This window comes from Lycorma delicatula, chromosome 9, assembly GCF_047948215.1.
Source record: "Lycorma delicatula isolate Av1 chromosome 9, ASM4794821v1, whole genome shotgun sequence".
Classification (NCBI taxonomy): domain Eukaryota; kingdom Metazoa; phylum Arthropoda; class Insecta; order Hemiptera; family Fulgoridae; genus Lycorma; species Lycorma delicatula.
The window spans coordinates 23,249,791-23,275,232 of NC_134463.1; the positions used below are offsets into that span (position 1 = coordinate 23,249,791).

Genomic DNA, 25,442 nt, shown 5'->3' on the forward strand with positions numbered 1-25,442 from the left:
CATTATACAACCATTACCAAGTGGCTCCACTTTCACTTGCAAAGATTTACTATCCTAAAACATAAAATCAACATTTTAATGTTAAGTTTAATGATGTGATGACAATTCCTATATAACATAAACAAAAAATATAAATCAAATTATACTTACACAATCAGATGTAATATCATCTTCAATCGGGAGATGTGGTAAAACCAAACATGTATCCGCTGCACTATCATCTTCAGTTTGTAGTTTGATACTTTTAGAGGACAGAGCTTCAAATGTGTAGATATTCTTTAAAGGTACATCCATTATCTTCAAAAATAAAAACATTCAAGATAAAATTTAAGTATTTATAATAAAAACAATAAAATCGCTGCTAACTGTAAAACATTTCATTCATTGAAATCTTTAAATCAATTTTATTTATATTTAGATTTTTTCAATATTTATGAAATACAATTTTGAAACAGCCTGAGAAAATTTTAAACCCGACTAAATAATCTGGCTTTTTTATTTCTTATTCCATTAAATACAAAATTTAAAAGTATTAAAATTTCAAAATGCCTTAAGCATTTTTTGCAAATAAAATTTTGCAAAATTAGAAATTCAAGGGTTTGCTAGGCCGCCACTACGCTTCAGCCAGGTCTTTGATTTTGTATTCACACATTAAAAAAGTAGTGTTACACAAATTTTCACAGAGCATCAAATACCTAACCTAAAATGTTTAACAGCTCTCCTACTAATAATAGATATGCTTAGAATTAGTTAAATACAATATCTAAATGATAAATGGTTTGGACAGCAATGATCTGTAGAAGGTAAAAATCCAAGCTGAGGATATCAATATTTTAGTTAATTAACAATCAGTTTTGTGAGTTATGGTGACCTGTTAAGATAATAATCCATTCTGTGTTGAGAGGTTAGGGTTTAAGGTTAAGGCTAGAGTTTTGTGGAGAGAGGTTACAGTTTTGTAGTTAAAACTATAAACTACCTTAACAGTTATTCACTCGGAGACTCAGTCAGCTGAAGATTACTGATGCCGCTCTTTGTAAGGTGATTATCCATCGTACACAAGACCAACAGTGTAGAACATGTAGTGTAGTCTCTCTCTGTAATAAGTATATTTCCATTATAACATAAATTATAACACAGAGTTAAGTATTACCAAACTTTGGTAATTTATCCCTAAATTCTCTCCACAAAAATCTAACCTTAACCCTAACCTCTCTCCACACAATGGATTAATATCTGAGAACATGTTTCAATAACTCACAAAACTGATAGTTAATTGACTATAGTACCGATAACGTACTCAATCACCGATAACAATCAATAGGGGTTGTAATGAGAATTACATCTCTTGCTCTAATAAAAGCCTTGGAAGAGAGAGGTAGAGTAATGAAATTGATTCAAAACAGCCAGATTTAGATAAAATGGAATACCAAGGTTCATCAGAAGATTCTGAAGAAGATTTGGATGATGATTTACCTGATCCGGTTCAACAAGACAAGCCAAAATATACAAAAATTGTAGATGATGTGATTCACCTTCAAAATTTTGGATATATGAAGTTTAATCAGGCATCAGGAAAAGCAATCATGTCAGACACACTTTGCATAGAAATAGTACAAAGAGGTAAATCTATTTTCAGAATAGAGCTGGGGCTTTTACACAAATCAGTGACTTTGTTATGATTTACAAAAAAAATTACAAAAAGGAGGTACGGTGAGTTGATCTTCATCGGTACATTCCTCTGTGAAGGGTGCAGCATTTTGTTTTTTGTATCTGCTTTTCCCATCAAAAGATGCAGTCAGTAACTGTTCTTCTCTGGAAACTGAAAATGGTTTATATAATTAAAATTATTGAACATGAGAATTCTCAAAGGTATTAAAATTCTTTCACAACGTGAAAATAAGACTGATAAAAAAAGGTTTAATAGTTGCACAGCTTCAAAATCACATTGTTAAAGAGAAAGAGAAATGTTAACAAGTATTTAAAAGGTGTAACCCTGCATAGAATATTTAGCCAAACAAAATTTGCCCATAAGAGACTGCAGAAAAAGAAACTATCACTGAAAGTGAAAAACAGGAGTGACAGAAACACTGGAAATTTTATAGAAGTTCTGAAGCTTGTTGAAGAGTTTGACCATGACCTTTTATACGTAGAGCAAGCTTGAAAAAACTGAAATCAGTTTTGACTTTCTTTTACATACAAATGTATGCAAATATGTATGCAACTAATGAAAGTAGCTTGAAGCAGAGATGCATTTTTATGGGCAGGTTGGATGGCTTGGAGATGTTCAGTGAAATAATGGACTGGAGAATGCTACTCAACACAAGGGCTGATGTTAAGATTTCGACACCAGCGGGCCTGCTACACTTCATCGTGTAGTTTGGGGATAATGTATTTCCAAATCTGGAAGCCGGTCTTCAGATCTTACTGACTTACAACATCCAGTGCCAGTTACGAAAGGTTAAAGTTAAAACTTATCCTGCCTACCTGAGATCATCAGCGGGACAGTAAAGTTTTCAGCCTTGGCTTTGCTGAGTGTGAAGCGGGAGGTTACCGACAATAGCGTAAATTTGAGAAACTAATCAATAAATTTGCAGCAGTTGAGACTAGGAGCATGTTTATTTGAAGTTATGTAATTATATCTAAAGTATTACATCAAACTACTTCTTTCACTTTATTTTAATTTATCAGGTCATGACATCCAAAATAATGTTTTATGTTTTCATAGTGTTATATTTGACTAATATTTTATATAATATAAAATAATTTATATATTAAAACAATTATATAATAGCATTCATAATTCTGGTTTAATTTTTCATAGCAGGTGATTAATTGAAAAGTTACTGCATTTATTATTCAACAGCTATCAGTCCCATCGTATTTTTATTTGCAGACATGTACAACATTCTCGTGGGGAACCTTTTTAAAATTATTTTCAAACAGGTGGAATCCATCCTTTCCGCTACACCTACCTCAACATAAAAATCTTAAATGGCAATAGTTACATTTAATTGCATTAATTGACAACCCAAAAAAAATAATGAACTTTGGTGAAAAGGAAATTAAAATCTGCCCAACCCTTCGCTTGGAAACTCGGAAACAATTAGTTGTAGAATGTTGAAAATTTGGATTTACAACTGTTGTAACATCTAGTTGTTCACCTCTCCTTTTGATTGCAATCAACTAAATCAAACGTGTCCAAAAAGGCCAAAATCCTAAACATTTGGATTTTGACCTTTTTCTAAAAAAAAGCCCTCATTGAGAGCTTTTCAACAATACATAATAAGTAGTACTTGTTTTCATCGGTTCCACAGTTATAGCCAAATAAAGTTTTAATTAATAAAATATTTGGATCTTACAAGCAAAAGGCACATCGTTTCGAATCCGACTTCATGTTCATATATTTATTTTTTTCTAATTTAAATATAATTAATAAATGTGAAGAATACAGAACAATTAATTTAACTAGTCATGCATTAAAAATCTTAACTAGAATTCTATACAGAAGAATTGAGAGGAGAGTGGAAGAAGTGTTAGGAGAAGACCAATTTGGTTTCAGGAAATGTATAGGGACAACGGAAGCAATTTTAGGCCTCAGATTAATAGTAGAAGGAAGATTAAAGAAAAACAAACCAACATACTTGGCGTTTATATACCTAGAAAACGCATTCGATAACGTAGACTGGAATAAAATGTTCAGCATTTTAAAAAAATTAGGGTTCAAATACAGATAGAAAAACAATTGCTAACATGTACAGGAACCAAACAGCAACAGTAATAATTGAAGAACATAAGAAAGAAGCCATAATAAGAAAGGGAGTCTGACAAGGATGTTCCCTATCTTCGTTACTTTTTAATCTTTACATGGAACTAGCAGTTAATGATGTTAAAGAACAATTTACATTCGGAGTAACAGTACAAGGTGAAAAGATAAAGATGCTATGATTTGCTGATGATATAGTAATTCTAGCCGAGAGTAAAAAGGATTTAGAAGAAACAATGAACGGCATAGATGAAGTCCTACGCAAGAACTATCGCGTGAAAATAAACAAGAACAAAACGAAAGTAATGAAATGTAGTAGAAATAACAAAGATGTACCAATGAATATGAAAATAGGAAGAGAAAAGATTATGGAGGTAGAAGAATTTTGATATTTGGAAAGTAGAATTACTAAAGATGGACAAAGCAGGAGCGATATAAAATGCCGAATAGCACAAGCGAAACGAGCCTTCAGTAAGAAATATAATTTGTTTACATCAAAAATTAATTTAAATGTCAGGAAAAGATTTTTGAAAGTAAATGTTTGGAATGTCGCTTTATATGGAAGTGAAACTTGGACGATCGGAGTATCTGAGAAGAAAAGATTAGTAGCTTTTGAAATGTGGTGCTATAGGAGAATGTTAAAAATCAGATGGGTGGATAAAGTGACAAATGAAGAGGTATTGCGGCAAATAGATGAAGAAAGAAGCATTTGGAAAAATATAGCTAAAAGAAGAGACAGACTTATAGGCCACATACTAAGGTATCCTGGAATAGTCGGTTTAATATTGTTAGGACAGGTAGAAGGAAAAAATTGTGTAGGCAGGCCACGTTTGAAATATGTAAAACAAATTGTTAGGGATGTAGGATGTAGAGGGTATAGTGAAATGAAACGTCTAGCACTAGATAGGGAATCTTGGAGAGCTACATCAAACCAGTCAAATGACTGAAGACAAAAAAAAATATTAACCTCAAATTGTGGAAGTTTTACAAAAAATAATAACAATAAAATATAAAAATATCAGAAGTTATTAGTGAAATAAAATTTTGTATAGTTTCCGGTTTTAATTCAAAAATTTTTGTGGAGATTAATAATTAATTATTAATAAATCAATGCAAGGCTATATTATTAAATGAATTTTTTATATAATAAAGGAATAATTCAGTTTTCATTGCTTAGATTTCAAATTCTAAATCTAGAAAGATTGTAGTCGCAAACATGAATAAAACTAGAATTGAAAATAAAAATGGGTTTAATTCAAAAGAAATAATGAATAAGTTTTTGTTTTTATAAAAATATTTTATTTACGGGTCTCTAAATAAAGTACACTAGTTTTTTTTTGCAGCCAAAGTGACAACACTGCAAAGTTACATAAACAGCTGATTTATATTAGGTATAAATATTTTTAGTATATTGTTGCAGTATATGAGATGTTAACAAACTTTTCGTGAAATGAGTTTTTCTTGTGCGTTACAAAAACGGGTGATACTAATTATGAGCAACCGTTGTGCAATTAAGTTTGTAAACTTATGTATTTAGTTTGTTAAAATATGTATTTAACATTAGTTATAAGAAGGTATTCATAAAATAGGTATTTAACATTAGTTATAAGAGGGTAGCTTACGTAAGTTATGTTCGGTTAGGTTATGTTGATACAAGGTTATGTTGCACCCAATCTGGTTGGTCTCGTGGTGTACTCGTCTTCCCATATCAACTGATTTGGAAGTGAGAGTTCCAGCGTTCAAATCCAAGTAAAGTCAGATTTGAATACTATATCGTAGATACCGGTGTTCTTTGGTGGTTGGGTTTCAATTAACCACACATCTCAGGAATGGTCGAACTGAGACTGTACAAGACTACACTTCATTTACACTTATGCATATCATCCTTTGAAGTATTATCTGAACGGTAATTACCGGAGGCTAAACAGGAAAAAGAAAGGCATGGCATTTTCACACACGCTACAAATGATTCATCTCATCCTCTGAAGCAATACCTAACGGTTGATCTGGAGGTTAAACAAAAGAAATAAAAAGGGTTTTTTTGTCTTCTTTATGTGGCCTATAAGTCTGACTCTTCTTTTAACTATATTTTTCCAAACGCTTCTTTCTTCATCTATTTGCCGCAACACCTCTTCATTTGTCACTTTATCCACCAGTCTGATTTTTAACATTCTCCTATAGCACCGCATTTCAAAAGCTTCTAATCTTTTCTTCTCAGTACTCCGATCGTCCAAGTTTCACTTCCATATAAAGCGACGCTCCAAACACATACTTTCAAAAATCTTTTCCTGACATTTAAATTAATTTTTTATGTAAACAAATTATATTTCTGACTGAAGGCTCGTTTCGCCTGTGCTATTCAGCATTTTATATCGCTCATCCCTCTAAATAATTAATTTTTAGTATCCAATAAAATCGTGGCACTTTTAATTTATTATACTGAAATTTATTCGTCTTCATTAGTTCTAAGCTTTCTATAAAGAAAAATTATTTACTTATTTTAGCGATAATTTTCAGTTTATTAAATTTTATTTATTTTGCGTGTGTGTGTGCGCGCGCGCGCACGCATAATACCTTAGGCTGTTTGAACAAACATACATTTGTTATGGTTTTTTTTAATTCTTTCGCCCAAAGTATATTTTTGTTAAAACTTTGTAATTACAAGAATTACTGATAAAATGTTAGACGATTTTTTCTAAAATATTGATTAAATTTTTTTATGTCTTTTCGTAAGTGAAAAAGTATAGGACGATTTTTCATTAGAATTACAACAAAAACTTGTTAACGTTAAATTAAAAATATAAATAAAATTTAACCTCTGATCTAACGATTTTTCCTAACGAGAAGAAAAGAGACAACGTACATAGAGCTATTACAATTCGCAGCCAAAGGCACATAAAGAAGATGATGATTCCATTCCGACCCTGGAATGTTTTTTTTCATCACAGTAGATAACGTGTCCGTTACTATTTGGTTGAATGGGAACTGTACATCAGTACAACCACTTTTAATGAGTCTCATTACGATTCGAACCTGATATCCTTGAATTAAATACTCTAAACTCTGCCACTGTACACGCGAAAATTTATCAGAATAAAGAATATTTTTTTTTAAATTTCAAACTTCAAATATCGAACGAAACTTCAAACTTCAAATATCGAATTAATGCACGTTCAATTAATTATAATAAAGTATTTAATTAGATGGTTCGCAATTAACCGGACTTCTAATGTTCATTTATCCGAATGCTGCGTTGCTTTCAATTCCCCCCCCCCAAAAAAAAAATAATTTTTAATAACCAAAATTACGTTTAAATGTCTGGATGGAAGTAATTATTTTGGAAACAAATATATATTTAACATACGATTATTCGGATCTTCATGATTTGTTTATTTTTAAGGCAATGTCCTGAACATTTTAATATTATTATTTATTTTTGTTGCTTTCTTTACAAGCAAAAGATTGTTTTTTATTTTTTGTATTATTCCTGAGCATATATTCATTTATGAATAATTAACAACATAACTGAGATTGGTATATAAACGTTAAGCTGCTTGGGAGTCAAACCCAGGAGCTTTCAGTAGATCAGTATATTTTTGACAACGCTACCGATGGGAATGTTTTCCTTTCTTGCTTAGCATTCATATATATATATATACACACACACACACACACACACACACACACAACATGCTTCACTCTCTTTTAATTATTGTATTTCATAAGATTAGGTTTTTTTAACAGAACAAATAATTTAAATGATTTTTTTATTGTGGTTGGTATATAATAAGCTGAATACAGCGGAATTGAGTAACACGTCACTCAACGACGCATAAAAACAATGGCATAATTACCTTTAAAAATATGTGAAGTTATTATGTTTATAAAATATATATATTTAGAAAGCGTTAATGAAAATCATTTAGCTATATAACATTTGTACATATTAATTGAAGATGCAGAATATTCAAGTTTTTTTTTATAATTAATCATTAAAAGTCCGTTAACTGATTAACATCGGTTCTGTAAAGTAAGATATTTAATTTTATTTTGAATGAATAGGTTATTACCTATTAAATAGTTTTGTAATTTCTTAAAAAAGTTATCGGGAAGTAAAATGAGGCTCTTGTAAACTCGTATTGTGCAGCAAAAAAAAATCTAGTTCTGTTAATTTTACAGAGGTGAATAATTATTTAGGAATGTTACTACTCTTTTCAGTACAAATAACACACATTCTTTCATTTAAACGAATGAATAGAAAACATAAAAAAAATAAAATTATCTGTAACAATATTTTTATGCTTATTTATGATTGCGAAAAGTGAACATTGTTTCTCTACAAATTATTTTGTAATTTAAATACACCACTTTTCTTTAAAAATTATTCATGTAATTTGTGATAAAATTGCTATAATTAAAGATTGTTAATTTTTTATCCATTCGATGGCATAAGTATGTTTGCCTGTTAAACAGAAGGCCCCGTGTTTGATTCCGAGTAGGGTCCCTCCTAATAACGAATCAACCTTCAATGTAGTTACTGATGATTTTATTTACTGATCCGACTTAAAAATTAATATATCTAAAATGAGATATGATAAATTTCATGTTGAAAACCTCTTTCTAACACATGAAATACACTTGGCTTACATCAGTAAATTTATATACAATAAAGTTTACTTCCCTAGTTAATGGCCAAATAACCTATATAGCCAAGCATATAACGCATTTCATTTTTATTTGTTTATTTTTGCGATTCTGGTTCGCAACTATTTAGAACTATTTGGATACATTGTCAACAGATAAAGACAGTAAATAATTATTAATTTATTTTGTAAAAATAAATGAGTGTAAACTGAGTTCTAACATTTTTAATCTAATAAATAATTTGAATACAACAAATGGGAATTATTGTTTCAAAGATGTTATAATATTCCGTAATAATATTAATTAAAAAAATAAAACTCACTTTGTCAATAATAACAGACGTCTCATACAAAAGATATAAACTGGATGACGTTAACAACTGGATTAGGTTGCGTTAAAAAAGAATGAATATTAACTCGAGGCACTAACTGAATGCGTACGCGTAATCAATCTATCTACCGACAATTTCCCGCTAGTCCAGTACTAGAGTTGCTGGCTTGATTAGTTATTTCTCTGTTTGCACGCATTATGTTTGCCTGTAGCCTGTCTTCCCCCCACTACGGCGCGACCGCCATCAACAGACATCTTCTAACGAGTACTTTTAAAAATTAAAGTAATGAAAAAATTATTCCATCTAATTTTTTTTTTTTTTTTTAACAACTCACCATCTAGCACATAGGTTGTCTAATATTAAATTAGTTTTACTATATTGTTATTATTTATCAGACTCGACGAACTTATAATTACATAAAATATTAAAATATCTTTTATAAATGTGCACTAAAACAGCCAGCGTTATAAATGACATTTTTACTTAATTATTTATATCTAACAAACTGTTATGTATGTAATCAAACTCATTTCGTACATGTCAATACAGACCTGCAAGCGCATCAATAATTTTTGTTTAGTGTCACTATTATTTTTTTTTTTCTAATCAGGAATTAAAAAAACAGGGCATCTTTTATGACATAGATTACAAAAATCATGAATGGTACGTAAGGAGGTAATGATTAATATTATTTCTAAAGTTCAAAGTTAACATATCTAACCGACTTCCATATTTTACAGTTCAGCAACATTCAATATTCAAATCAAATGGATGTGTGTGTACGCGCGTGCATACACGTACACGAATCTACTTATAAATTAACTTTAGTATATACGTAAAGCCTAATTTAATTTTATTTAGATCTTTTAAAATATAATTCTTTGTTTTTAAATAATACTTGGCTATCAATGAATGAAACACTTTAATCCAAAGATTCTATTAAGTGACATGAAATTAGATTTTGTTGGGTCTCATTTTCATTTTTATAATCTATTTTGTCACCTCCGTAGTATAAAAAACAAATGATGTACTGAAGGTTTTGGGTTCTATTCTCGGCTTGGACACTAGCTTATGTGTTTAATGCTTGTTTGAATATTGGCTATTAAAAAACGGTTACTCAAACGATTTTGTCCGGATTTTTTCTCAGCTTGGAGACAGTTCACATATAATATGCTTATCCAAGTATCGTCTTTAAAAAGCACTATTCATGATCTTAAAGCCCCGGGATTGACTCTTGGTCGCTACAAATAATTACTTGCGTAATGCTTATGTCTCAGATTGCTTATATTAATGTTAATATTAATTACGGAATCGATTTGTTCTTCACAGTTCAATTTTATTTACTTAAGTATCATCTGTAAACAAGTTTGATTAATATGTTGGAAAGAACCGATTGAAACGCTGAAGGTCTCGGGTTCGATTGTCAACTTAGACATCAGCTCACAAATATACAGTTTAACCAGATTAAAAAAACTAAATGTATTGGGTTCCACTCTTTGAATTAGCGAATTTTTTTTTAATATCCTCATTTTTAATTTGCATATAAAGATAACAAATTCAAAAATAAATAAATAAAAATAATAAGACGGTGAAAGCGAACGAAAGCGAAAAGTTGAACGTTTTATCTGATATTGTTGACTTATTTAATTATTTTATAAAATAGCAAACTCAATTCTGCTCTATTCTGGGATGTATTAACGTGGTAGCCTGTCTAACCTTGAACGTTGAACGTTTATACTAGGATGGAGTGAGGAAGGGTTACACAACATTACATAACAAAGAGACGCAGGCCAGACAGCGCGGCAATTAACGGTTATCGTCTTCACGCATTACTAAAACAAATATTCATAATCTGTTCGTCATTAATAATTAATTAATTCGATTGATATCATATTAATATCTATTTTTTTTTCTCTTTAATTATGAAATGAAGAGGATGTAAAAATATTGAGTCATGTTTTTATTTTCAAACGGTTTATTTTTTTAAACACAGAATCACATGTTATTAAATGTTATTAAATCAAATCAATATGATGTTATTAAATCTATCGTTACGATAGATTTATTAATCTTATCGTAACGTACGTATTTAAAAATTTGACATTGCAATAGTTAAAATGAAATATTTGAACAGACACAGATTTAAAACTACTATGTCAGATAGTTTATTTATTGTGTGTAAATAACAAACGGAATAAAGTCGGTTTTCGGCTGTAATAACGCACTCAACAGTTTCAAAGAGGGGGTTAATAAAATCTCTCTCTCTCTCTCTCTCTGTGTGTGTGTGTGTGTGTGTGTAGCTTGAAGTACATTATATTAAACTATGTTCCCCTTCAGTGATCCTAAGCTTTCTATGAAAGAATTACTGTTAAAAAATTTTTTTTAATTTCGTCCTATTTTAACGAAAATAATAAATATTTCCATCAAAACAAGTACCGTATACTTTGAAAGTAATATCTGCGCAAGCATATGTGGGTCTTCATATTTAGTTTATTTTTTATTGCATTTATGTGCATATGTTAATATTTTTATCTCACGTATTTTCCAAAAATATTTTTTCTTTAAATCTTTTTACCCGATAGAATCGTGGCACTTTCTAATTTAACCATATTGTTGCACATTCCTCAGTTTTCTCTCTCTCTCTCTCTCTCTCTCTCTATATATATATATATATATACACACACACACACACAAGTATATAGAAAATATATTGATGTAAAATAAAAGTATATATATTGGATTGCTTGGCATTTCTCCCGCTACCACTCCATTCGGTCGCCCTAAAGCATAAGACCGAATGTCTGTGCCACACACGGCAACTGAACCTCGAACAGCTTAGCGACCAGTCCACCATTTTATAGCGCTTGGAGCCATAATAATTAGCTGGTGGTCAGCCGTACTCAGGGTTAGCTTCCCACGGCAATGCGGTAAGAGTTTTTTCCTTAAGTAAACTACGGATGCCGGTTGACAAAGCAACTGCATCCAGGAACTCCCACACGTTCAGACAATGCAGCCACACATATTGACTCGCCTTCTCCTTCGCCCTCCTCGAACACTGGTTCAGATAATGTTGGTTTGAAAATGGATGTAGGGGTGACCACCTACAGGGTATGAACCCAATCATTGAAGAGTTTTCACAAGCCGGGGGCAGGCCTGGCAGCTCTGCCCCATTGGCCCATGCATGATGTTTTGACGGAATAGAAGGGTTGTTTTCCTATTTAGCAAACCCTAAGAGTACCAGTGCAGCTACCAAGGGGAGCTTATTGCCTCGTCTAGAATTCCTCCGAGCAGCTTTCACAGCTCTCGTGAATGGTTTCGAAAATATTGCCTCAAAGCTTAAGGAAGTAACCGTAGTTCAGAAACCGGCCCCGGCGCAGCCGCATAGGTATACTGAGGTGCTTAGAGGCATATTTAATTACTATTTGAAACTTAATATATTTTCAAATACAGTTATAAAGAATACCTGGAATGTAAAATCATTAAACGTTAGTTAAAACCATTCAGGTGGCAATTAACAGCTTAGAAAGTAGCATAGTTAAGTATACCTGATTACATTTTTGAAGTCATAACTTCTTTTTTCAGAAAATCTTTGAAATTTATTTAAGATAGTGCAATTTTAATTGAAAATAATAAGGATTAAAGCAAAGCAAATCTAATTATCAATTAGAAATTCTTATTTTTTTGTAAAAGATTATTAATTAAATTTAAAAAAATTCTATTTAAATAAATATATCGAAAGTAGTTTAAAAGTATAGAATGTAAAAAACTATTAACTCAAAAATTGAAACTAAATGATTCAACATTAATAATATAAAAAGATATCTTTAAACAATGATCGGTTGAAGAAAAATGTAAGTACGGTAACTTTGTTGGTAGTAGTGACGTAATGTTAGTGACGTAGTAGTAAAGTAATCTTTACATTAAAAGCGTATATTGCGTAATTGTATTTGGAAGCTGATGTGTGATAAGATTCTGCTTTCGTCCCATACCATTTGGTTCTTGCTGCAATCTGTCAAAGCAACTGCATGTGTCAAAATATGTACTGTTACATTGAAGAAAAATTATATATGTTTATTAATTGCTTCCCCATTATCGGTGTAAAAACCAAAAATAAAACTTATATGACTTATCTAATACGTACAAGTTTTTGATAAGTTATTAATCTAGTATCAGTGTTATTAATGATTAACGTTGTCATATTCAATAAATTGCATTATACATACAGAGCCGTAGTTAAAATTAATAAAATTCTCTAGCGTATTCGCTGTTTTAAGTAATGTTCTATATGAATCAACAGTTTAGGAAGACTTCTACATATAAACTATGTAAGTACTTCTGATAATAATATTTTATATTAAGAAAAATAATACACTATTAAATAATGTTATTTGGACGTAGGTTAATGTTAATTACGTGAACGTTAATTTATTAGCAGAATTGTGAAAATTTAAAAACTAAACGTTTTGACATTTACACACTTATAAAGCTTTAAAAATTACCATTTTTAGCTTAGCCAAATATGTTTTTATTCTTGTAATTTAAGTTTAAACTGTATAAAATTTATATATATAGATTACTTTATAAAAATACAAAATAAAAATGCGTACTTTTAAGTACCAATAAAATTGAAGAGGGGGTTGCTGATTCTTTTGAAGACTAATTTTTGTTTTTTTTTAATTTTAATTATTTTTAAATTAGAAGACTATTTTTTTTTCTATGTAAATGATATAATTGCAAATTATTATTTCTTTTAAATATGAGTATTTTATTGAACTTCTGTTTTTTGTTTTATAAAAGTTATGTTTTTGTTAATAAGAAAATCTTTTACCTGTGTTTCCATTTGGTGATTAAGTAGCTATTTATTTTAGAAAGGTAAATTGCCTTTGTTGTTCAGTATCAAATATTTTACTAACATTTTTTTCACTTTTATAAAACATACATTAAAAAATTAAAAGGAATATAATGCTAAAGTTGCAGAAAATATTATTTAGTTTTATATATCTTGTTAATGTATCAAAGTTAACAGTGATAACCTTTTTTCAATGAAAACATAAACTTTTGAACAGAATTTGATGAGATTTAAAATTTTGACATATTTTTAATTGTTCCTGTGGTCATGTTCAATGACTGGTACTGCCATTGTTTCATCCTGGATTCAATTGATGTTATTATTGGCAATTTTTTTATATTAGCAAACATCTCTTTAGAATGTGGTCAAACATTATGTCGGATTTAAATGTGTATTCATTGTGGACATTGTTCTGTTTTTGTGTATATATATTTATTAAGAGTGTTGTCTTTAGTGTCTGTGTACCTTTTCTTCACTTATCCCATGTTATTGTTTTTACCTTTTTGTACATTAATTCATACCATCCTGTTTTTTCTTAATTTTCTTCATGTGAGTAGTCTCATAAAGCCATTTCTTCTTTGTTTTTTGTGTTGCTCTTCTTAATTCATTATTCAGTTTTTTCCACGGTCTCTTATCTTCATTATATTTCTTGTAAGACGAAGAAAAAGATAATAAGTTGGTAACCTTGGCTTCCTTAACCAAACCGATGATTAGTGTTTTATTGTTTTTTATGGAATTTTTCATATTCACACTGAATTCATTTGCTCTTTAGCCTTTATTTATTTCCTTCAATAAAATAAATAAAAGAAAAGTAAATAAATACTTGTATTAAGAGCCTTTTCACAAACATTTAGATATAAAGTATTTTTACTTAATAGCTTTTTCTGATTTCATGAAGAAATATGGTTAACTTCTTCAGTTACATTGATAAAGCTATGTTTTAAAATCATATTTATTGTATTTGATTCATTTTAGATTATTTATTTTTATCTTTTGAATCAAATCTTATCTTTCAGTACTTTATATCCCAAACAAGCTGTTTATTAGTTAACCAGTTTATTATAGTCTATAAAATTATTATTAGTCTGTAAAATTTCACATATTTATTAGCCTAATTGTGTTTATCATTTTACAGCATTAAATGTATAACTGTGAACCTATTTCAAAAATAAAGTAAACTGATTTATTTTAAGCCAATTAAATGTCAGTCACAATATATAATTAATTATCTAACTTTTTTTAACCATTTTAAATAATGTTATTGAACTTTTCATTTTATTTTTGTTAAGGATGTCTTACATTTTCTTTAATTTTAATTATTTACATCAGCTAGTAAAATTAACTATTTCAGAAGCATATTATTGCAAATTACCATTATACAACCAGTGTTACAATGCATATTACTTAGTCCTAGAACAACCACGAAAAAAACAAAAATATGACAGCAAACAGTCTTATTATAATATAATATTGATTAATAAACATTATATAGCACTTATGTTGTCAAGAGCAAGAAAAATACAATATTTGCACTAAACCACAGTTAATTAATTATATTCTATTAAACTATATTTAAAATAATTCATCAACATCTTCCTATTAGTATTTTAGGATATGATAAAATAACAATTTTAAAAGTCTTAATTATGAAACATTTGTGCATATATATTACAAACAATAAAATCATCATTATAATTAAAAGTGAATAATTATAATGTCTTACTTATTATGCTTCAGTTTCCATTTTTAACAAATGACTGGCCTTTTTAAATATCTCTCCATCAATTTATTTTCAACAAAATTGTAAGATTTTCTTTTACAAAATTAATAAAACCAAAATGGTTGTAATTATTACTTTAGTTAATAAACTCTGAATTATGTTTATTATTGTTTGAGGTGTACAAAAAGTTGTACTTAAATTATTTACATTTCCATCTTCTAAATTTGTATTTTGTATATACTTGATATATTTAGCATCTTCATTAATTTGTCTTACTTTTATTTCATGTATAAAAGTTATTCTTTTATTTAGAGTGTTGTGGGAGCTGTCTGAAAAATTTAGACTGATTCAGGACATCAAAATTTAAAAAAAAGTTCATGTGGAAAAACAATCCAAATCACTTAATTTTCCCTCTTTCTACCATTTTTTTTTTCAATAAAAATTTATATCTTAAGAATGATTGTAATAATTTAATAAAATTTGGTGTATGTGTACTCAATAACATCTTCTACTAAATAATTAACTTCGAAAATCCAAAACGGCAGCCTTTTAACTTCTAATCATTAATAGCAATAGTAATCATTAATAGCCCCATAGATATTTGTTTTATTGAATTATGTTGTATTAAATTAAAATTAAGCCTCTTATTATAAACAAAATTGAAATTTATTTGTTCAGATTAATCGCCAAACATTTTCACTTTTATTTGTTTAGATTCACTTAAACAATTTCATCTGTAACAGGTAAAATTGTTTAAGTGGATCGTAAAATTATGTAGTCTTAAGATTTTGCACTTGTTTTACTAAAAATAAAAATTAATTATTTTAAATTCACAATAGTGAAGGAAGAGAAAATGAGCACAAAATTGTCAGACTGCATAATTTTGCAGGACATTTTCCTAGGATGTTACCTAGGAAATTCAGAGTATTTTCCTAGGTTGTTTTGTTTATTCTAGAGACATTTTTTAGTAAATAGATTTTTTAAATGTACGAATGACAAGTTCCAGCTGAAATAACTGTGGTCTGCAGTTGACACTCATTCATTTTAACTAAATCAGGCGTGAGAAATACTGATAAGCGATATTACTCTTACTTCGCCCATTATTTCTGTTAATAAACATAATCTTTAATAGATAATATCTGAATAGTAAAAAGCTTTTTGAAGTTATAATTCAAGGAAGAATAAGTCGATCCAACTGAAAAAGAAAACCAGATAATTTAAAATAAGTCCATATTAAAAGAAAAAACAGTTTATATTTAATTATATGAGTATGTAAAATATGAAGTAATTAGCCGTTTAGCCAGAACCTGGAACCTTGAGGCTCAGGTCAGCCCAGACAAATCCTGGAGCCAACTCAGGGGCTCCTCGGGCTTCCTGGGGCTGTGAGGCCTACTCTATAGCCACAAAGCTTGCTTTGGTCACCATTCCCATCTACCCAGAGAGCTCCACCCCCTGAACCGTGGAGTGTACGTTATCTTCATGGTTGTGAGAATAATACCGATAAATAATAATTATAGTATTCAGGCTGTATAGAAACCTGAAAAAGAAACTAAATTACAAAAGATAGAATAATAATAACTATGGTAACTAATGTGGTACAAATACCCAGTTACAATTTTGAAAATTATAAAATTGTGTGGAGAGTTATTATAATAGCATCCCATTGCACCTCCCAAAACAGTGCCCCAGGAGCATTCCATTTGTTACCAGTTGATGGTGAAGATTGGTCTAGCCTCTCACGAGGTGTTTGCGTACCTCATCTCTCTAGCCTCACACACAGTTCCCACAGGAAGCCCATTATTGTTAAACAGAAATTATTTTAATTTATTTAATTTTATTTTATTTAATGTAAATTTAATTCTATTATTTTTATAAAAATATAATTAGATTGATTTGAATCATTCAGTTCAAACCCAGTTTACACAGTGATAGAAACGCAAACACGCATTTGAGTTTGCAAAAATAAAATATATATATTTTATTTTTGAGATCTTTCGAGATGAAATATCTAAAAACCTTCTCATGCCAAGAAACATGGCTAAAAATTTGGTTGCGATTGATCAAGTAGTTTTTTTTGTTTATCCCAAACAAACAAAAACCCTCTTTCTCTTATATAATAGTATAGATTTATAGATACCCATTAATTTTGATTTTACATAGTCTGTTATGGTTACAAACTTCTTTTTTTTAAAGTCATTTTAGATCACTTCACACAAGCAATAGTAGAGTTGAAGAACAGGGTGTTTGCAGTCATTCGCATACTATTTCTTATTAACTATCCAAATATAATACTCATAATATAAATATTCATGTTAAAAGGAATTAATCAGTTGAGAATAAATAAACAAAATCTAATAATTATTTACCAAGAAAAATCCTATTTTGCCATATTTCAACTCATCACAGTTAGAAAACCTTGTGAAATAGTATAACTGTAATTTAGTCTAGGACATTTGTGATCACTATCTTTGGATCACTTCAGGAAATGTCTTTCAGCATTTTCTGATGTATTTTGGCTGTCAGATCGGTAGATATATGAGGTTTGTAAGTAAAGTAATCAGACTGGTTCAGAAAAACTTTTTATTTACAATCCAATTATACATGGACTCCATCACCTTTGAAATAATTCTCTTGGGAAGCCATGCAACACTTCAAATGGTTTTTCCACTCTTCATAACGGTGTGGGAACTCAGAAACCAGAATATCCTTCAGATAGTCGGTTACATTTTTTAAAATGTTTTCTACTGTTCAAAAATGCTGTCCTTTGAGATGCTTTTTAAAGTCGGGGATAGGAAAACGTTGCAGGGAACAAGTTAGGTGAATAAGGTGGTTGAGGAACTACAGGAATGCTTTTTTTTGTCAAAAACTCATTAAGTGTGACAAGGTGCATTCTCATGATGCAGCATCCAGTTGTTTTTGATGGCTGGTTTCATGCAAGCAACTCTTTTCTGCAGTCTTTCAAGAATTTCTTTGTAAACATATTGATCTACTGTCTGTCCTGTAGGCAAAAACTCCTTATAGACAATGCCATTACTATTGAAGAAACAAATTAGCATGGTTTTGATTTTTGATCTGCTCATTTTTGCTTTTTTGGGACATGATGAGTTTGAAGTGTGCCACTCCTTGCTATGGCATTTTGTTTCTGGGTCGTACTCAAATATCCAAGATTCATCACCAATAATAACATATTTTTAGAAAATCAGGATCAGTTTCAATTCGCTCTAGAAAATCACGTCACACTTCCACCCTGTTGTTTTTCTGTTCAACAGTGAGGTTTTTTGGGACCGATTTTGCACAAACTTTTTTCATGTCCAATTCGTTTGTCAAAATTTGACGGACTATGATATGCTTCAAATTTAATTGTTCTGCAATCATTCTGACGGTTAATCGCCGGTCGTACCATATCATGTCTCTCATTCGCTCTACATTATCGTCACGTTTTGACGTTAACGATCTTCCAGAGCGTGGATCGTCCGCAACTAATTCTCGGCCATCTGAAAATGCATTAAACCATCTAAAAACTTGGGCTCGTGTCAGAACGTCATCTCCATATGCCCTTTTCAATTTTGGTAATTTTTAGTAGCATTCTAACAGAGTTTAACGTAAAACTTGATTGGAGAACGTTGCTTATAATTAGTATCACTCATTTTTGTAACACAACAAAAACTCGTTTCACAAAACTTTGTTTACGTCTCACGGGGCAACAATAAACTAAAGGTATTAATACCTAATATAAATCAGCTGTTCATATAATTATGTGTTTACTAGTAACTTGAATTTACTAGAAACTTGTTTACTAGTAACTTTATTTCAGGTCGACCGTCTCTGAGGTGTTTGGTTAATTAATTATTAATGTTTGGTTCATTTTGTTTTATTATGGCTGTGTAGTGGTTGGTTACTGATGTTTTTTTTTTGTTTTCAGTCATTTGACTGGTTTGATGCAGCTCTCCAAGATTCCCAACTGAATATACCCAATTTGAATATAGTATTCAAATCCGTTTAAAAGTAACTGCCTTTACTAGGATTTGAACTTTAGAACTCGACTTCAAAATCAGTTGATTTGCGATGACGAGTTCACCACTAGACAACCCCGAGGGGTAGGTGCGCGGTAGGCCTGAGTCTATTTAAGACTACACGTTTACCGGTTCACTTAGCAATCCTTTGCAATTTTTGTTACACCCCAGTCTTGCCAATGACTTCTTTTTTTTTTTGAGATGAAGGGCATCGACTGTGTTAGTCATTTCGCCCTATGATAATGGAAATTTGTAGCATATGAAAAAATGCTATGCTTGACTGGGATTCGAACTCAGGACATCCGGATGAAAGGCTGAATTGCTACCACTCCACCACGGATATCAGCATTTTAATTGTTGATGCGACTGTAAATAAAAAAAAAAAAAAACGATACGTTATTACAAATTATGAGAAACTTTTTTCTTTCCATATTTTTTGTTATTTTAAAATGTTTTGTTCTGAAAAAATACGCCTTTATTTCTTTATTTTATCAAATTTATTTTTGAATAAAATCATATTAAAGAAAAAATCTTCAAAAAAAGTGGAATTTAAAAAAATTAAATTACAACTATTTTTGACAACTTTTAATCGATTATTAAATTATCATCAACAGATATTGGGGGAAGCTGATACGGGTGGAAAATTTTACATATAAAAGAAAAAAAAAATTATAATAAAATTTAAAAAAATATACTTGTGAAATACTAGAAAAAATAAAACATTTGTTCGTTGATTAAAAACTTTAGACAAAAATATCAATGTTAAGGCTTACTAACATTTGTTTTTAAAAATAAAAATTCTGGAAAGAAAAAACTACTTGGTGTGTAGTTTTGAGTAAATGTTGATATCAGAAAATAAATAAATAAATTTCTTTTGTGTTACTCATGTTATGGTGGTGTGGGCGCGTGTTAACCGTACAGTATATTACAAATTATGATGTGTCAGCAGTTTGTACGTGATAAACTAATTTGGGTAGTGTGTATGCCAGTTGTCATCCAGCAATATGTGACCTTCGGCAAGTGTTTGAAAACATGTTAGTTGAATTTTATATTACTGTTTTTTTTTCTTGCAATCATCCAAGGACAACAAAATCAACGTTGTCGACAGATTCACGGAACTGATCGTCAGACAATACATTTATTATTTTTTTTTATTATGGCTGTGTAGTGGTTGGTTACTGATGTTTTTTTTTTGTTTTCAGTCATTTGACTGGTTTGATGCAGCTCTCCAAGATTCCCTATCTAGTGCTAGTCGTTTCATTTCAGTATACCCCCTACATCCTACATCCCTAACAATTTGTTTTTTTTTTTTAATTTTCTAGCCTACCAATCTATTTTAAAATTCTAACATTCCACGCCCCGACTCGTAGAATGTTATTTTTTAATTTTCTGGTGACCCCTTCCTTAGTAGTTCCCACCCGGAGATCCGAACGGGGGACTAGTTTACCTCCGGAATATTTTAACAAGGAAGGCGCCTCCATCATTGCTATATGAAAATGTAGAGAGCCACATTTTCTTGGAAAAAAAGCAGCTGTAGTTTTCCATTACACAATCTGCCATCGTTTAAAACACACACATACACGCGCACACACACACACACACACACACACACAAGATTTTATTAACCTCCCCTTAGAGACTATTGAGTGCGATATTAAACTCGAAAATCGTCTTTTTCCTTTCCTTATTTATACAAAATAAACAAACTACGTATCATTGTATTTAATAAATCATTGTCTACTCAAATATTCCATTTTAACAAATACAATTGTTACATTTTAAAATGCGTACAATAAGATAGATTAATAAATAAATTACACTGTTGATTCTTGTATTAAAAAAACCGTTTGAAAATAAAGATATGTTGCAAAAGGTTCTGGTTTCGAATCCCTAATCCCAGACAGGGATTCTTACACCCTAAAAATTCATTTCATAAATAAAGAGAAAAAAATAACCGGATATTAATTTGTTGGCAGTTTAGATTAAGAAATTGTTTAATATAAAATAGATTATGAATATTTGTTTTAATAATGCGTATTAAGATCACGACAAGTTCCTTCCCGCGCTGTCTGGCCAGCGCCCGTTGTTGAACACAGTTATGTAATATTACTCACTCCAGCCGACTACAAAGGTTCAAGTTTAACAGTCTGACGCGCTTTAATAAATAAATCCCTTACGCGATAGAGAATTGAGTTATCTTATAAAACAATTAAATTAAATGAAGTCAAAAACATAAAATAAGACACGCAACTTTTCGCTTTACCGTTTGATGGTTTTTATTTATTTATTGATTTTTGAATTTGTTGTCGCCTTAAGAATTATTTTTATGTGCAGATTAAGAATAAAATATAAAAAACCGCTAATTGAAAGAGCGGAACCCAGTATCTTCAGTTTTTTTTTAATCTGGTTACCCTGTAGATTTGTAAGTTACGTCTAAATTGAGAAACTAACCCGAGACCTCTCCAGCGTATCCAATCGGTTCTTTATTAACATTTTTATTATGAACTTATTTACAGATGATTTACGTCAGTAAATCTGAACTGTAGGAAGAATAAATCGATTCTATCTAATATTTATATGAATATAAGCGATCTGAGACAGAAGCATTACGAAAGTAATTCTGTGCGGCAACTAACAATCAACTACAGTGTCTTAACGTTATGAATTATTTTTTTTTTTTTTTTAATTATAAGCATATTACGCTGCTGCAAACCCTCTCCAAGCTGAGAAAAAACCTTAGATCTTCAGACCACGAGTAACGTTCTTTTAACTGACAATACCCAGATAGGCATTAAACATGTGAGTCCAAGCCAAGAATCGAACCCAAACCCCTCAGTATATCATTCGGTTGTTCTACAGAGATTTTCTTGTTACAAAATTGTGATTCAAATTAAATATAATCTGAGATTAATGTTTGTTACTCAAACATTTTTCGACTAATTGCGGGGCCTTTTATCCGGAGGTCCCGGGTTCGAATAAAAGGAAATAACTGAAAACCTTAACATTACAGTTTAACGTTGGTTACGTTCCTTTGTTAACTTTGTATACATAGGTTTAAGCGAAAATTTGGTTTCAGTTATTATTTTGTAAAATTAAAAGTTTTCAAATCTGTAAAACATTAATGCTATACTGTCGGTTGTTATTATGAGAGGAGAAACAGTACAGTGTAGGTAATACATTTTAGTTGGCGCGCCAATTTTCATAATTTATTTTGCAGATTTGTTCGGACGTTGTTTGAAGCGACAGAGAAATAACGTGCGTGGCAGAGAACGAAAGCTTATGGAATCTAGCGACATTACAGATGTTGCTGTGATATGCAGTTCAATTTGGATCCTCGTGTCTGCGGTCATTCTTGTTTAACTATTTCTTATACGTTGTTTATTTTGTTTTGGTGTTTAATGACCTTCATTATTAATCGAGGTAAGTTTCTTTATATTAATATTATTTTAATATAGCTTAAAATAAGTGTTATTATTTTTGTTTTCTTATCACGTACTGCATATATATAATAACTGCGTATATAATTTCGTACCAAATTCTTACGGTATTTTGTATTTCACTTTTAGTCGTTTCTGAAATATTAAATTTCGTATTTTAAAATGTTTGAAATTTATCGGTGATAAATTATAATTTTAAACTTGTATTTACGAGAATAAAGAATAAAAACAAAAATAATAGTAATGTAAACATTGGCAAAAGATACCAGAATTGCAGGTAATACAGGTAGACAGAAAGTTCTGTGTTCAAATTTCGGTCAGAATTGGCTTTTTTATACGCTTTATTAAAATTTGAAATAAAAGTAAGCGACGAACTGAATGTCGGTCTATTGCCCGTACAAATAAATAAATAGAAAAATGTATTAGGTATTAATACGTGTTAGGAATAAAGATTACTAGGTCGAATTGTAAATAAAACTGGAAAAATTTTATCTGTTATTATGTAATATTAGAATATTTTTTTTTGTAAATTACTTTACAAAACTGATAAATTTAATCGTAATATTTTTTAAAAAATTATTAAAATTAAGGGAGATTAATTATTATTTTAAATAAAATGTAATAATAGATATAAAATGATCAACAAATCTTGATTTAATTTAATTATATCGAACGTCTATATAAGAAATATAATAGGGATATTAACTTTGTTATTAGACAGAAATACACACACACGTACGCACATTTACGGTTGTATTTGAATTGTTGTACCATCGCGTGACCAGTACTGTACGTGGGTAGCCAATCAGAGTGAAGTTAGCCACCTGCTGCATTTGTTTCATCCCCCCTCTCCCCCGCACCATCGACGTATAGTCAGACTAACAGTTGTTATTACTTATGCGTCATCCCAAAAAAATAAAACAAAAAAATAATTACCTCTGAGAGCGTATGAACCATACAATTTTATAAATTATTGTTTTATTTTATCATTGCCTATCGAACTATTGTTTTTCTATTAAAGCATTTATTACTATAAGGAATTTACTTATTACATTTATTTTATTTATATTTAATTTTTTTTATTAAACACTTCGCTTTTATTATAATCTGAATTTTTTTAAATCTAGCACAAATTATGTATTACAGTAAATAAATTTGTACCTTCAAAACTAGATTTAACTGACATACAATCTAGTTTTGAAGGTACAAATTTATTTACAAGAAGTTGTTGATGAAGCTTTCTATTATTTAATAAAATCTAATGTTACAGCTTGATAAAACTATATGTGTATATGTCTTTATCAGTAATGCAAGAGTTCGCACGCACGCACACCCGCGTCTAATGTTTGACGTAGCAGAACTGCGGTTCAAATTTAGTCTCTCTAGAGAGATATTCAACATTTATAGTGAATCAATGTAGATGTTGATCATATAATAAAAAATGTCACACCCTTACCGTGAATCGAACTGACTATATATAAAATAAAAGCTACACACCACCGCACTACACTATTTGATTGTTCTGTCGCCTAAAGTTATTCATCTACTTTCAATTGAGACGTGAAAGTAAAAGATACCTCTATAAATTTTTCTTTTGGGGTTTAATTAAGTTAATAAATAATTTTTTTATTCCGATTAGTGTAGAATAATATATTATATAAGAGTATATAATACTCGGGAACGCGTAAATACGCTATTTCATTAATAAAAAAAAAGGAACTGTCCCGGAATTTGTGCGGATGTATCAAGGGAAACCGTGGTAAAACCTTAATCAGGTCGGCATGACAAATTTCACTATCGATTAAAAAATAAAGTTAGGTTCGATTAAAGTCCATAAATATAAAAACAGATGAAATAATATCGAGATAACTAAATTAAGCGACTAAATATATAATAATTCACAATTCAAAAGGCGTTAATGAAAATGATTTATATTTGTTTACACGGTTAACAGGATACAGGAAATTGAGTTTTTTTTTTGCTTTTTAATCGGTATAATTTAAAATTTTATCGACACAGTAATATTGTTTATGTAGAATGAAATAATTTAATTGTTTTTAAATAAACAACCGATGTTAAATTTTTTTTTGAAACTGTTCAGTAACGGAAGCATAATGCAGGAAATGTACACATCTTTTGTCTTTTAACCCGTGATTTCTCAGAAACTACTAAAAATACAGTTCTCAAACCAATTTCTTTCGATTTTTCACTTCAGATTTTATAAAGAAAAGAAAAACCATCGCGTTTACTCTTTTATTTGGATCTACAGTCTGGCTGAATTTTACCAAACTGGCAAGAATTAAGGCAAAACATTTTACCTTACCAGACAAGACTTATTTAATTTTACCTGGCCAGCCAACTATTTGAATTTAAGCAAATCTAAATTTTAATTGAAGAAACATATTTTCTTCTTGAGGTTTTTTTTTGTAATTTCAAGTAATCCTCATTACAGCTTTATATATATATTTTTTAAATTATAAATAATCTAAAGCAGTATAATTTGATAAAGGGGAGATCGACTAGGAAACAAAATGTTTTACTAAGAAATTTGATTTTTTCCTCGATATACTTTCAATACTGCATAATTTTTATAGTAAAAACGTAATTTGACAAAGGGGTTCAAATCTGACTCAAATTTTATTACTCGATATTTAAAAATATTTCGCGATTGTACTCTAAATATCA

At 30.0% G+C, this 25,442-nt stretch overlaps 1 protein-coding gene and 1 long non-coding RNA gene across 2 annotated transcripts in view; one reads left to right on the forward strand and one right to left on the reverse strand.

Moving 5' to 3' along the window:
- The window catches only part of LOC142330425 (uncharacterized), a 30,397-nt gene extending 21,445 nt beyond the window's left edge, over positions 1 to 8,952 (reverse strand). Inside the window, exons 1-2 of the mRNA XM_075375662.1 lie at positions 8,730 to 8,952; positions 151 to 297 (exon numbers count right to left, since the gene is read on the reverse strand). Coding sequence (XP_075231777.1) covers positions 151 to 294 — 144 coding nt within the window. The 5' untranslated portion in view covers positions 295 to 297; positions 8,730 to 8,952. The remainder of the gene's footprint in view (positions 1 to 150; positions 298 to 8,729) is intronic.
- Positions 8,953 to 12,895: 3,943 nt separating this feature from the next.
- Positions 12,896 to 25,442, forward strand: part of LOC142330218 (uncharacterized) — a 52,738-nt gene continuing 40,191 nt past the window's right edge. Inside the window, exons 1-2 of the long non-coding RNA XR_012757731.1 lie at positions 12,896 to 13,063; positions 22,538 to 22,740. This is a non-coding gene — a long non-coding RNA (uncharacterized LOC142330218). The remainder of the gene's footprint in view (positions 13,064 to 22,537; positions 22,741 to 25,442) is intronic.